The sequence below is a fragment of the Macrobrachium rosenbergii genome, chromosome 36, assembly GCF_040412425.1.
Source record: "Macrobrachium rosenbergii isolate ZJJX-2024 chromosome 36, ASM4041242v1, whole genome shotgun sequence".
Classification (NCBI taxonomy): Eukaryota; Metazoa; Arthropoda; class Malacostraca; order Decapoda; family Palaemonidae; genus Macrobrachium; species Macrobrachium rosenbergii.
The window spans coordinates 14,165,402-14,177,917 of NC_089776.1; the positions used below are offsets into that span (position 1 = coordinate 14,165,402).

General features: G+C 38.7%; 1 protein-coding gene across 4 annotated transcripts in view; it reads right to left on the reverse strand.

Annotated features, from left to right (window-relative positions):
* Positions 1 to 837: 837 nt before the first annotated feature.
* Positions 838 to 12,516, reverse strand: part of LOC136856652 (phenoloxidase-activating factor 3-like) — a 69,655-nt gene continuing 57,976 nt past the window's right edge. For all 4 annotated transcript variants that reach the window (XM_067134660.1, XM_067134662.1, XM_067134659.1 and 1 more), the window contains exons 2-10: positions 10,546 to 10,632; positions 9,267 to 9,393; positions 8,621 to 8,687; positions 6,326 to 6,449; positions 4,728 to 4,827; positions 3,337 to 3,524; positions 2,452 to 2,565; positions 1,981 to 2,136; positions 838 to 1,388 (exon numbers count right to left, since the gene is read on the reverse strand). In XM_067134660.1, coding sequence (XP_066990761.1) covers positions 1,231 to 1,388; positions 1,981 to 2,136; positions 2,452 to 2,565; positions 3,337 to 3,524; positions 4,728 to 4,827; positions 6,326 to 6,449; positions 8,621 to 8,687; positions 9,267 to 9,393; positions 10,546 to 10,624 — 1,113 coding nt within the window. In that variant the 5' untranslated portion in view covers positions 10,625 to 10,632 and the 3' untranslated portion in view covers positions 838 to 1,230. The remainder of the gene's footprint in view (positions 1,389 to 1,980; positions 2,137 to 2,451; positions 2,566 to 3,336; positions 3,525 to 4,727; positions 4,828 to 6,325; positions 6,450 to 8,620; positions 8,688 to 9,266; positions 9,394 to 10,545; positions 10,633 to 12,516) is intronic.

Here is a 12,516-nt window from a genome sequence, read left to right on the forward strand (position 1 = left end):
ATTCTGACTTTACTTTGTTTTCCCAGATTCCTACCAAGACCTAAAGAAGAGGAACACCTCCCTGGTTCAGGGCTGGGGGGGTTGTTGCTTTGGAACAGTGCCTAAAACTTTGTTGCCAACTTGAGAATAGTCCTTTGCACTGGGACTAGCCACCTTTCCTCACTTCTTCCCGTTTTTTAAAAATTACTTTTTTTGTGGTAAATTAAACTACTGTGTTCACTTACCTCTGTTAAGTCAACGTCAAGAAGCATGCATGGCGATCTACTTTCAAAGTACCATATAATTGAATATGGAAAGTATTTGTTGTTCAGCAAATACATTGCTGACCTATAAAATTAGATAACCTTCACCTTATGAAGCAGCTAAAGTTGAATTTATATCATCTATGGCGTCATCTCATAATTTAGATGAATAAATTGGACCCATTAGTAAACAAGGCTATCCACTTGAGAGTTTTGCCAACTAGTCTCACAGCCAAGCGCACACAAAACCTCTTTCAACATAAAAGTTCTCTCTAGATCTCTCAGGTCAAACATTTCTTTTGCTGGAGGAATAAATAATGAGAGAATTTACATTAAAATATTTCTACAAGCTCTACTGACATGGCAAGGATCTCACTAACTGTACCAGTCATTAAGGCAGCCATGACTGCTGTTGGCTTGGAATAGTACATTCTGTTAGGAAGTGTATTGCTAGATTACCTGACGAGCCCTACAATTAGGGACCGGAAGTAGAGCTCAGTGGCACACCTGTGGGTGTTACTCTGATAAATATATGAGTGAGTATAGCATAACCTTAGTGCAGTGACTACAGTAAGGGGATGTAGAAAACTCTTGATTAAAATATGCCTTTATTAAAAACGATGGGCATTGCGTTTCAGGTAAAAACTTTAGGTGCTCAATCTTGTAATCCTCTGAAAATATGAATAAAACTTTAGCACTTTCATTCAGTAAAAGACGTGAATAAGTTTATTATTAATCTCGAGTTGCAGAAACCCCGCCATCTCCGAGACAAATGAAAAACAACGCCATCTATCGGCAGACTCCCGGAGGTTTACCCAGAGCAAGCCTCCTGGAATCAGCTCTAGTCAAGTCAGTTCAAGTGTCCTGATTAACTTAGTTTGCTGGCTTTGAAAGAAGTTTCAGAGGAGTACTTTTCAAGATATGATATAGGATGCAAATGAGGAGTGAAGATGATTGAAATGAGGACTTTACACAGAAAAAAAGACGATCACGACCGCATGGTGCTCTGGATCCAGGGGAGATAATGGTGAACGCTTGTGTATAGCCCCTGTGTGTCTTCTGAGCCGCAGACAAGAGGTCCTCTGCTGGTGATTCCCACGATGAAGTGTCTTGTTCCTTTGTTGTTTGTCAGTGTGAGAGGGCCACCTGCAAAGAGTATGAATAAGTTGCATAAAAAGTCCTTTCTGAAAAGGAAAATGTCTGGAAAGGATAGAACTAAATAAAATGACCTTTCTGATCTTTCTGAAAAAAAAAAAAATGTCTGGAAAGGGTACAAATGAGATAAAATGACCTTTCTGGAATGATAAAAAAAAAGGAGTCCCGAGTCCTGAAAGTTGTGTTATCTGGTATGTTCTGAATAGGGACCACCCCTATGCCTAAGGGAAAAGCTGTAATTTCTACTATACTCTGATGCACTCCAAACACTCTTACTGAATATCAAACCAAATGCTTGTAGAACATAATTTGCATGAAAATACTGCAAGTTTTGCTCCAAAAATACTCAGTGAAACAAAAACAGACTTCAATGTTCTATGCTTATGATATGATGTGATAAGTACTATCATAAATGTGACAAGTACTAAGCCAATAAGAAAAAGTCCTCTTGCAAAAAACAAATTAAAATATCTGACAGGGCAAAAATGTCAGTTCAGCTTCACATTTCTGTCACTTTCAAGTACAAACTCGAATGAGCACCCAAAACTTGATGTTTAATCGAATACGTGTGACTCTGTCTTACCAGAATCTCCCTTGCACGTGTCTTTACCCTCGCCTCCTGCACAAATCACCATGTCCTTGTTTGGGTAACTTCCTTTCAGGGCCTGACAGAATGGCGTCTCGTGGATTGGAAGGTCCACTTCATGGAGGGTGGCTGGACGTCGAACTACGGTTGGATCTGAAAGGAAAATTTATTCCTCTAGGGTCAAACTCAGAGCCCATAGTCTTGCTACTTCAAAGTACTAGGGTCTTTGGGTGTTCATGGACCCTCTTTGTAAAGATTTCCCAGTAATCATATCTCAGTATTGTTTGAAATGAACAAAATCCAAAATTCTGTAGGGTATGTTGCTATACATCAGTCCTTGATGTCCTTAGTCATTACATAGAACTAGAAACAGCTGATTTGTAAGCCTGAAATTCTGACTGATCCTAGTACCACAAAATACACTTTTCACATGAAATGGCTTCAAAAAGAGTGGAAAATGAAACTTACCCCTGGCTGTGGTTCCCCATCCAGCAGCTGATCCAACTTGTCCCACAAACTGTTGCACAGAGTATCCCATGTCCCTGACGGGGTCTTCCGGCAAGCAGATAGGAGTCACGTACACTGAAAGGGAGAGAATATAGTCACTGGGCGGGGCACTCAATTCACACGAAGCAATGCGAACTCGGCAAAGTTTGTTGTTGCGTTACGAAGCAAAGAAATTCTCTGCATGAATTTCTTCTCATTGGAAAATCATTGTTCTCTTCTGCTCGAAAATCAGATTCCCAATGTACATAATCTTCTAAAACTAGCTGTTATGGTATTATGCAATTCACGTTCTGGCTGAAACACTTTCATAATAAACTTCTATTAAGACACAAATCATTCTTATAACTGACTCACACTAAAACCACTGTCTCTTTAATAGTCTTCTTAGAAAAGACTTTATTCTAAAGCATTATAACAACCCTAATGCACACTTCATAGCATGACCTCTGATGGCCTGTTCAAAATAAACACCTAAACAAACACCCTGGTTCAAAATGAACAGCTGTACATACTCACTGCAAGGCCTTTGATATTTGGTTCAAAACAAACAAACGCAGATATTCACCACAAAACCAGTGATGTCTGGTTTATAATGAACAGCTGTAGATACTGCAAGGCATCTGATGTCTGGTTCAGAACGAACCAGCTGTTGGATACTCACTGAAAGACCTAAGAAACATGAATCCAATAAGAACACCTACAGACATACAATTTAGGACCTCCAACGCTGTAAGTACAACCACAAAAATTCTGATATCTGGTTCCAAATGAATACTTGCAGGTGCTGACCACAAGACCTCTGATACCTGGCTTAAAAGAAATATAGGCCTACTCGCATGTACTCACGATTGTCAATGACGGCATCTCTGGACAACTTCAGCAGGGCGATGTCGTTACACTCAGCACACTGGAGTCCATAATCAGGGTGCATGATGACTCTCCCGACTGGTATATCCTGAGGAGGTGGCGAGCATCCCGATTGGTCGCAGTCTCTCTCTGTGATCAAGTTGTGCTCCCCAATTCTGGCAAACTCACTGAAAGGAAAGATAAAAGAAATATGGGGGGGTTGAACCACTGGTCAGAGTAGGCAATGGAAGGGAATAGAATGTAAAATTTAGGCCAAAAACCAAGCGCTGGGACCTACGAGGTTATTCAGCACTGAAAGGGAAATTGTGAATAAAAAGATTTGAAAGGTGTAACAGAAGGAAAACCTCACAGTTGCACTATGAAATAACTGTCAGGAAAGGGTAGAAAGTACGATAAAGAAAGAAAATATGAACGGAGGTACAGCAGAAGGAATAAAAGGGGTTGCAACTAGGGGGTGAACTTCGGTGATGGAATGCTGCAAGGATTCTGGAACTTTTGTTCAGTAATTATATTTTGCTTTATTATTCATTCATCTTTTAACAATATAAGCTTACATAATCATTCAACAAATTTAAACCTGAGTTATAACTGAATGGCCTCTATTAATTATACTGCTGTGAAGGTACTACATCTATATAAAAAAGTCAACTAAACAGGATATTTCATGAGCTCTAGTATTCTATTTCAAAACCAAAGAAGGGTATATACTTAGCAAGAAATTTAAGTTTTACGATGTCTTCAAATGAATGTGCAAACGCATACACACGAATAATTATATGGAGGTATTAATACCAGTTAGTTATAATGAGAACTAATAGTTGTATCTTTTCCTCGTCAACATCATATTACTCAAGATCACAACAACATACCACTACTAAAAAGGTTAAAACTGGATAAGATCGACCTAATCTCCCCAAAGTCAGACTTTATAAGAACACTTTAACTTCACCCTATTCGTTGTTTCTGGACTGCAGTAATTCATAGATAACTGACTGTAGTAAAGGAAACACCAAGTCTATAATTTTGTAAGGTAGAAAGTTTATTTTGAAACTTTTCAGAACTATGGGAAAGGATTAAATAATCAAGATATGTTGGGGGGTAAATGTGATTCTTTGGAATAATGGGAAAGGATTAAATTACAATAATTAAGATATATTCAAGGGTAAATGTGATTCTCTGGAACATTTACACATTTCAATGAAATGTGTAAATGTATTCCAAAGAATCAATTACACATTCCACATCTCAGGTGGTATGAAAACTGACAGAAGATGAAAAACCCAAGACTAAAAAGTCAAAGACTGACTGGGAGTAGGTGATATACATTCAGGCTGCAACCAAAGCCCGCGAGAGAGGCACTGTTTACTTACAGGGTGACTCCCAGTTGTTTCTTGAAGCAATGCGCAGCGGTCAAGACGAACCGGCTTGAAATGAGGGTTCCTCCACAGAACCAGAAGCTCCTGCCACCAACTGTGAAGGGGAAACGAAGGACATGTGAGAATAAGATATACAAATATCAATCTGCTTTTACAGTCATGATAAGAGCGCGGGACAGTTAGCATACAGCTTGTCAAGCACTGTTTTGGTGTTCTTCAAATTATTCAGGTTCTGTAGCACCTCTTTTTTTTTTATAGCTGCCTTGTGTGAGTCCAGTGCAATGTTTTGGGAAAGCTTAAGCACATTAAGCTTATATCTTTATCTTAAAATACAGTCTAGAATCTCCCTCACGGATGTTCATGTAGGTTTGAGGATCCTGACAATAATTCTTTTCTGCCTCTGTACTTGCAGAGGTGGCGACTGGCTAAGTTGGGATAACGCTCAGACATTTACAGCACTATAGAGCTGTGAACAATTTAAGAAGAATGATAAAAAAACAAGGTAAAATGAACAACAAAGCTATATACATGATGAAAACTTAAAAAAAAAAATGTTCAACAGAAGGTAGGGGGGAGGGTTAGCTAAACGAATCTCCAGAGTGGCCAACCTGGGGGAACTCCTTTTACCATGCCGTTAGCACTAAAACTTGCCAGTAGAACGACGGTGCCATGTTGGCAACCCTGACTGAACAGATAATGAAGATGAAACACAAAGATCGATCACAATACGTATTGTCTGGAATACTGCATATTCTGACGGCGTGCACGAAGCTGGTTAATTGTGACCAGTTTTTTGTGAAGTATGCTAGAAACTTTTTAAGGCAGTGACTTGCACTTAATCTGAAAACCTAAGGTACATTGCTCGTGAAAAAAGGCCCACACTGCAGAGATCTTTTCTGAAGCCATGAACCCCGAAAATGATACTGATTAGAAAGGTTTTGTGAAAATGGAAGAAAAATTACCCACTTATGCTTTTAACTCAGTGAAACCATGTAAGTTTTATTTCCTTTGATTAATATCTTACTGTACTACTTCTGACGTAATCAATATGTTTTCGTCTTTCTTTGAAGCTTTAACTTCTCTTTCTTTGCTCGCAAGAAATGTTTTTATTGGTTTTAGTTTTCTGTAAAAGCAAAGTATTGTGCCGGCTTTGTCTGTCCGTCCGCACTTTATTCTGTCCGCCCTCATATCTTAAAAACTACTGAAGCTAGAGGGCTGCAAATTGGTATGTTGATCATCCACCCTCCAATCATCAAACATACCAAATTGCAGCCCTCTAGCCTCAGTAGCTTTTTTTTATTTTATTTAAGGTTAAAGTTAGCCATAATCGTCCTTGTGGCAACTAAATAGGGTAGGCCACCATCGGGCCGTGGTTAAAGTTTAATGGGCAGCGGCTCATACAGCATTATACCGAGACAACCTGATCATACGCTGCAGCGGCTGTACAGAAAACTCGAGTGCGCCGAAAAACTTCGGCGCATTTTTTACTTGTTGAATCAGCCTTCTCTCTTATAACCTACAAGACACCAAGAAGGCCTTTGAGTACTGGAGACGGTGTAAACCAAGAAGAAGAATCACAGTCGAACACTTACTATTCCCTCTGAGGACTACCATCCAGGGCCACGCCCTTAGGGGAGCCGCTTCTCCACCAACGATCTTGTTAATGGGACCTTGAATTCCGCAGGAGGAGACAGAGGAACCTCGGCTGAAAGGATCCTGTAAAACATCAAAGAATCATATGATAAAGTCTGAAGGATTTCAGGGGAATTAAGGAAGTCTGAAGAGTTTCAGGGGAAATAAGGAAGTCTGAAGAGTTTCAGGGGAATTAAGGAAGTCTGAAGAGTTTCAGGGGAATTAAGGAAGTCTGAAGAGTTTCAGGGGAATTAAGGAAGTCTGAAGAGTTTCAGGGGAATTAAGGAAGTCTGAAGAGTTTCAGGGGAACTAAGGAAGTCTGAAGAGTTTCAGGGGAATTAAGGAAGTCTGAAGAGTTTCAGGGGAATCAAGGAAGTCTGAAGAGTTTCAGGGGAATTAAGGAAGTCTGAAGAGTTTCAGGGGAATTAAGGAGGTCTGAAGAGTTTCAGGCGAATTAAGGAAGTCTGAAGAGTTTCAGGGGAATTCAGGAAGTCTGAAGAGTTTCATGGGAATTCAGGAAGTCTGAAGAGTTTCAGGGGAATTCAGGAAGTCTGAAGAGTTTCAGGGGAATTCAGGAAGTCTGAAGAGTTTCAGGGGAATTCAGGAAGTCTGAAGAGTTTCAGGGGAATTAAGGAAGTCTGAAGAGTTTCAGGGGAATTAAGGAAGTCTGAAGAGTTTCAGGGGAATTCAGGAAGTCTGAAGAGTTTCAGGGGAATTCAGGAAGTCTGAAGAGTTTCAGGGGAATTAAGGAAGTCTGAAGAGTTTCAGGGGAATTCAGGAAGTCTGAAGAGTTTCAGGGGAATTCAGGAAGTCTAAAGAGTTTCAGGGGAATTAAGGAAGTCTGAAGGGTTTCAGGGGAATTAAGGAAGTCTGAAGAGTTTCAGGGGAATTAAGGAAGTCTGAAGAGTTTCAGGGGAATTGAGGAAGTCTGGAGAGTTTCAGGGGAATTAAGGAAGTCTGAAGAGTTTCTGGGGAATTAAGGAAGTCTGAAGAGTTTCAGGGGGATTAAGGAAGTCTGAAGAGTTTCAGGGGAATTCAGGAAGTCTGAAGAGTTTCAGGAGAATTAAGGAAGTCTGAAGAGTTTCAGGGGAATTCAGGAAGTCTGAAGTGTTTCAGGGAAAGTAAGAAAAGACTGAAGAGTTTCAGGGGAGTTAGGGAAGTTTAAAGAGTTTCAGGGGAAGCAAGGAAAGTCTGAAGAGTTTCAGGGGAATTAAGGAAGTCTGAAGAGTTTCAGGGGAAGTAAGGAAAGTCTGAAGAGTTTTAGGGGAAGTAGGGAAGGTCTGAAGAGTTCCAGGGGAAGTAAGGAAAGTCTGAAGAGTTTCAGGGAAAGTAGGGAATGTCTGAAGAGTTTTAGGAGAAGTAAGGAAAATTTGTAGGGTTTCAGGGGAAGCAGGGAAAGTCTGGAGAGTTTCAGGGGAAGTAGGGAAAGTCTGAAGAGCTTCATGGAAAGTAGGGAAAGTCTGAAGAGTTTCAGGGGAGGTAGGGAAAGTCTGAAGAGTTTCAGGAAAAGTGGGAAAATCCTTACAAGTAAAAGTTGCTTAAAAATATCCCAGACCTCAGTTCAGAGCCTAAGCTATATAGTTATTTCTATATAGAGCTTATAGAGTCATGCCTAGGATGCTTTTAGAGCACATATTGTTTCTGAGGACTTCTAAGAATTAAACAAGAAGCATGACAATGCGGCCATATTGTTATTTTTTTCTACATTCGGTCAGAGTTGGTGCTACCAAAGCTTATGGGACCAAGGAGGCATGCGAAAGTCTTTATTGTTTTCATTAGAATAAGCTGGACCGTGCCAGCACTCGAAAGATAAGTCTTTGCTCATTTATATAGTCATTACTTCAGGTGTACTGTCCCTTCCATATATTTTCCGTATCTAATAAATTCAAGGAAATATGGACTTATTTTTAAGAGAGCACACCCTCAAAAGGACAAGAAGTCTTGTGATCAAACTCGTCAGAGTTATCGTTATCAAACGCAGCTGTGAAAATAACAGTCTGGGTTTTACATACGACAGTAAATATCGGTAGCTGATATCACTGAAACTAACTGTGATTGGCGGTAGCTCACCCCAGACACACACCACTGGCTACAATTAAAAAACTCCAGCCAATCAGAAGAAAGATAGAAGCTTTGGTGATCTCGGCTATGGATATTTACCGTCAGCTCAAAGAAATGTCACAAAATTACAAGTAACAAAATTTCGTCCTTTTCCTGTTAATAAATGATAAAGAAATAAAATCTGAGGTCCTTACCGGTTGGACTGGAGCTGTCGGCCCGCAGCAAACGAGAAATTCCCTTGGTCCAATATGACAAATGGATCTGTAAGAGAAATTTAGTAGATATGGTACAGTGATTCAGGAGACGTGTTTGTTTCTGATCTAAGGAGGCGAGAAGGAAGGTTGGAATGGAATATAAAATTTAGGCCAGATTCCAAGCGCTGGGACCTATGAGGTCATTCTGCGCTGAAAGGGAAACAGAGTAAAAAGGTTTTAAAGGGAAGCCTCGCATTTGCACTATGAAACAACTGTTAGGAGAGGGTGTAAAGTAACATGGAAGAAAGAGAATATGAACGGAGGTACAGTAAAAGGCAAGGTCTATAGATTAAAGATGGAGGGAGTTGCAGCTACAAGCCGAAGGGGCGCTGCAAGGAACCTTAAGCAATGCCTACAGTAAACTGTGCGAGGTACACTGACGGCACTAACCGCCTACGGAGAATCTGAAGGTTTACATACAGAGCTCTTAAGCTGTAAGTGAAAGCACTTTAAATAAGCAGTTCACCTTCATCTCAGACATTAAAGGGCTGTTTCTTACATTACACAAAAAGTCAGACCAAAAATGCCACCGCCAGGGGACAGTGTCACTAACCAAAACGAGTAATGATTCTCTTTATGTACAGACCTTCTGAGCAAGAGTTGAGATCCCAGAGGGGCGATGCCAGCTTGTATTTGGGAAGGCAGAGTTCGAAGGTGCTCGCAGTTGGCTAGGGGGATGCATGAGCCTTGCCCGCCGTTGGCAGTGATGCATCCTGGAATCATTTTACATTAATTAGATCACACATTTATCAGTCTATAGGGTACCTACATGTCTATCTGTTTCTTGAGACCTTTCACCTTGGATCAGTCTTCCATTTCTTATCGCTCCACATATACTGTGGAAATAATTCACCTAAATGGTTTTCACCTTTCTCTTTCATTTGCCTCTGCACCCACACTCCACTTCTATAAAGGAAAGTTGGCTCAACAACCTTTTTCATAAATTCCAGTTTAGTCTTCCTTGACATTCCTCTCTTCTAAACCTATAGCAGAGCTCCCATTTACCTTCTTTGCGTTCCCCTTTCGTTAACTCCCATCCCAGTTTACTCTTCTTAAAAAGTTTATAAATTTGTTTACCAGTCAATACAACTTTTTTCACTATCACCACATTCCCACTATGTTTAATTTTCTTACATTATCTTACAAAATTTCTTTTTCCTTGACCTTTCTCCATCCCTCAAAAATATTAAGAAACCACAGGGACATAACACTCACATCTGACACCTACTTCTGACCCAAACTAGTCATTCTCCCGTGCATATATCTTAGCTCGAGATTCATTTTCAGTGTATTTCAGTATAAATAACTCGTCTTCTACACAAGGAATCTTCAATATTCCTCGCATTGTGTTTTTGTATGTCAATGTATGACTAATGTAAGCAGATTACAATATATCATATCTGTGACTCTACTAACTAGTTCTAAGAAGTCATGGCATTCTTATGTGCACTACCAAGGGATAAACTATGCTTGAAGCTACAGGGATATTGAGCTAAACATAGGATACAAAGGGGACCTTTTTGCACTGCAAAAATCAATTCTGATAAACCCACATTTTGCCAAATGGATACAACGGAAAAGAGAGAAATCTTATACAGAGATTTCTACATGGATTTTGGTCGTCTATACCGTTCTTACCATTTTACATAAAAGATCATAATATTAATAATTAATGATTAAGTAATTAACAACAACAGACAGATGGAATTACGTATGTAATGATGATAAAAAAAAGAAAGACATTGCTAAAAAACACACTAGACTAATGAAAGCTTCACTGAGAGAGAGAGAGAGAGAGAGAGAGAGAGAGAGAGAGAGAGAGAGAGAGAGAGAGAGGGGGGGGGGCGCGCCCCACCGACTCTTACCTTGTCCTCTCTGTCCATTACTATTCCCTGCAAGCAGGGCCAAGGTAAGGACCAGAAGTCCTGGAATGTACGTCTTCATAATCGCACCTGGAAGAGAAAGGATATTATTATTATTATTATTATTATTAACTAGACCCTTAAACCAACGCTCTCAATCTGATATGAAGTCATAACCAAATATAGCCTTCCTACACGCCACCAGAGGGCTTATTTCTTTTTTTTTTTTTTTCGGCAGGACCGGTTTTGGAAATAGGAAAGGTTCGGTCCTCCCGGCTGTAGCAGGGACGTGAAGGAACTCCTCATGGATTTCTGAAGCTTTTTAGAGGGCTTCCCTACGGAGGAAAGGATTTGTAGGATACTAGGATGCTATGCCTTTAAAACGAATCCTGCGCGTAATTTTAAATATTTATATTTTAAATTATATATCCATATGTATGAATATTGTCTTTTCATAAAAGAAATTAAAAACATAATTAAAATTAAATATGTATATGTATGAAAATCGTCCTTTCATAAAAAAAATTAAAATAAAACTTAAACATATGTATGAAAATTTTCAGACAAGAAATTAAAATCAAAATTAAAAGAAATATGTATATGTATGAAGATTCGTTCATAAAAAAATTAAAATCAAAATTAAAACTAAATATGTATAAGTATGGAAATTCTCTTTTCATAAAAAACTAAAAGCAAAATTAAAATTACATATGTATAAGTATGAAAACTCTTTTCATATACAAATTAAAATGAAAATAAAAATTAAATACGTATAAATATGAAATTTTCATAAAATAATTAAAATTAAAATTAATTATGTATATGTATACTCATCAACAGTTTGTCAACCCGGCCCAATACTTTGTAACTTGATCCTTTCTCTTGTTTATGTTATAAAACTTCTAGGGGCCTTATGCCCCTTTTGTTCCAGCACTTCTTCCACTTCAGCTGACTGTATCTTTTTGGTCTCCCTCACTCCCTTCTATTTTCTCTACATGCACAGACCACCTCAAAACACACTGTTTCGGGTTTACCTCCATGCTAAAATTATAAGTACCTTCATATCTCTAAAATCAACTAATCAAACATTTAAGTTTCTTCATATCTCCCTTCTATTTTCTCTACATGCACAGACCACCTTATATATTTTACCTCCATGCTAAAATATATAAGTACCTTCATATCTCTAAAATCAACTAATCAAACATTTAAGTCTCTTCTTCACATCTCTAAAATTAACTAGTCAAACATTTAAGTATCTTATTCACATCTCTAAAATTAACTAATCAAATATTGAAGTATCTTCTTCACATCTCTAAAATTAACCCATCAAGTCTTCAAAAGTCTTAGTCTCAGAAGTCAGAACTATGCATTCAATATTTCCATCTAAACAACATCGATCTCCTACAGCGAGCAACATCACCCGAACACTGATTACTGGGAATTTGGCGTCATGCAACGCTTATTCGCCTTCTTCCAGGTTGTGGCTGAGTGACCTTGGCTCTCCTCTGGCGCCCCTAACCTCCACCCGATGCTTAAGCATACTTCTGGTGATAAAATATTTCCCAGAATATTCGTATGTTGAGCGATAAAGCTATAGCTATGGTCAGAATTCTGATTTGTTTTTACGAAGTTACAAAACGTGTATAAAATTATTATTAATTATTATTATTATTATTATTATTATTATTATTATTATTATTATTATTATTATTCAGGAGATAAACCCCTATCAATATCAAACAAGCCTACAAAAGGGGCCACTGACTTGAAATTCAAGTTTCCAAAGCATATGGTGCTCGTTTGAAAGAAGTTACAGAAGATAACAGGATATACAAAAAGAAGAGATCGCTTCTGAAAAAGAAAGAGAGAATATATCAATAAATAAAAAAAAATGATTAAAATTCAAGGTGAACGGTTTTAGGGTAGTATTACACTGCATCTTCACTTGAACTTTAGAGGTTCTAATTGAAC